Source organism: Oncorhynchus tshawytscha, unplaced genomic scaffold (genome assembly GCF_018296145.1).
Source record: "Oncorhynchus tshawytscha isolate Ot180627B unplaced genomic scaffold, Otsh_v2.0 Un_contig_4556_pilon_pilon, whole genome shotgun sequence".
Classification (NCBI taxonomy): Eukaryota; Metazoa; Chordata; class Actinopteri; order Salmoniformes; family Salmonidae; genus Oncorhynchus; species Oncorhynchus tshawytscha.
Genome location: NW_024609635.1, coordinates 111,279 through 113,256, shown reverse-complemented (window position 1 = coordinate 113,256; position 1,978 = coordinate 111,279). Strand labels below are relative to the sequence as shown.

General features: G+C 50.7%; 1 protein-coding gene across 1 annotated transcript; it reads left to right on the top strand.

Annotated features, from left to right (window-relative positions):
• Nucleotides 1-357: 357 nt before the first annotated feature.
• On the top strand, nt 358-1,978 carry LOC121845352 (gap junction beta-2 protein-like). The gene is made up of 2 exons (XM_042316540.1): nt 358-903; nt 1,373-1,978. Exons 1-2 carry the CDS (start codon nt 419-421, stop codon nt 1,734-1,736), a joined length of 849 nt encoding a protein of 282 aa, XP_042172474.1. The 5' UTR covers nt 358-418; the 3' UTR covers nt 1,737-1,978.

Genomic DNA, 1,978 nt, shown 5'->3' with positions numbered 1-1,978 from the left:
TCCCTATGGGGAAAGACAAAGAACCACTTTTTTCTAAGAGTACTACACATTAGAAATCTTGGCTGGATCAATAGTTCATTATAACATTGGCACTGGTCTAGCCAAGCAACTGTATTCAGTTCTCTTTCTCTGTCCCTCTCTCCTCCTCCTCTCATCTCATTCTTATTCTCCTCCCTCTCTATTTATTTTTTTAACCTCAACTTTCACCCCCCTTCTCCTCTCCTCTCTCCCTAGAGTAGAGTGGATTGTTCCTGGGCAGCAGAGGAACGATGAGCTTGGGGACCCTATACCTAATATTTTCTTATCTCCCTCTCTCTTCCCTCCAACTCTCCCTACTTCGATCCAGCTCTCACCCCCTCTCTCCTCTGGTCTCTCCCCAGGGTAGAGGTGTGTGTTCTGGGCCAGAGGAGCAGGAGAGATGACCTGGGGGACCCTGTACACCCAGCTGGCTGGTGTGAACCGCCACTCCACCAGCCTGGGGAAGGTGTGGCTGTCTGTCCTCTTCATCTTCCGTGTCACCGTGCTGGTCCTGGCGGCCGAAAGCGTCTGGGGGGACGAACAGAGTGACTTTGTCTGCAACACCCTGCAGCCGGGCTGCGAGAACGTCTGCTACGACCACTTCTTCCCCGTGTCCCACATCAGGCTCTGGTGTCTGCAGCTTATCTTCGTCTCCACACCCGCTCTCCTCGTCGCCATGTACGTGGCCTACCGTAATCACGGTGACAAACGCCAGGTCCTGCAGCAGGGTTCAGTCGGGGGGCGTTGCCGCAGCGACAAGGCCCAGGCGGCCCAGGAGGCTGAGCTAGAGAGTCTGAGGAGGCGGAGGCTGCCAATCGCCGGGCCGTTGTGGTGGACGTACGCCTGTAGTCTGGTCTTCCGCCTGCTGTTCGAGGGAGGCTTCATGTACGTACTGTGTTAGCTCACTGAGCAAAGCCTAACAAGTCTTTATTTCAGGCAGACAAGTTACTTGAGTGTAGCTCAATGAACCACCTCCATTACATACAAACGCTTAAGAATAAGATGTAGATACACTTCCTTAAGATTCATGACATCACCATGTACAAGTGTAAGATCTTAATTTGATCACCCTGTTGCAGGAGAATGTTCCCGCAATGCAGGAAATGTCAATCTTGTAGTGTATTTGAGGTTAAAAAGGCTTCTGAAGTTTGTAATTTCAACTTTGAAATGTCAGACATGATTTTCCCTTTAAGAAAAATATATCAACCCCTACAAAAATGTCCATTAATTATAATCAACACAATAATTCACATTTCCTGTTGCTGTAGGATTCTTTACCCGCTGTTGCAAACTGTCTGAAATAAAGATGCTACATCTGTAGTTCTAAGCCTTTATCTTCCCCTTCGTTCTCCAGGTATGCTCTATACGTGTTGTACAACGGCTTCCAGATGCCCAGGCTGGTCCAGTGTGACCAGTGGCCCTGTCCCAACGTGGTGGACTGCTTTGTCTCCCGCCCCACAGAAAAAACTGTCTTCACCGTTTTCATGGCCGCCTCCTCCTGCGTCTGTATGGCTCTCAACATGGCCGAACTGGCCTACCTGGTCGCCAAGGCTATCGCTCGGTGCTCGTCATCACAGCACAGAGGGGGGAAACAGAAAGGGAAGGGTGCAAACTGTTCCTCAACCTCTTCCAAAGACAAGACTGCGCAGCAAAACAAGAAGAATGAGAAGTTGTTGTCGTCGTCTTCGTCTGGGTCCACCTGCAGCAAGGCGGTGTGAGGACGGGGGAGCTATAGACATAGCGTACATATGCACACCCAGACGTGCAAAACATAAGTAGCCTACAGTACACACACAAACACACCGAATCATAAATATGTGTAGTCCACTCCAGACATGCACAGATCTCCTTCCCTGCTCAGTCACTGGAGTCACTACGCCATCTAGTGGCCAATATTCACACATGGCCACTGACCCAGGCCGACAGACAGGCCGACAGACAGGCCGACAGACAGGCCGAC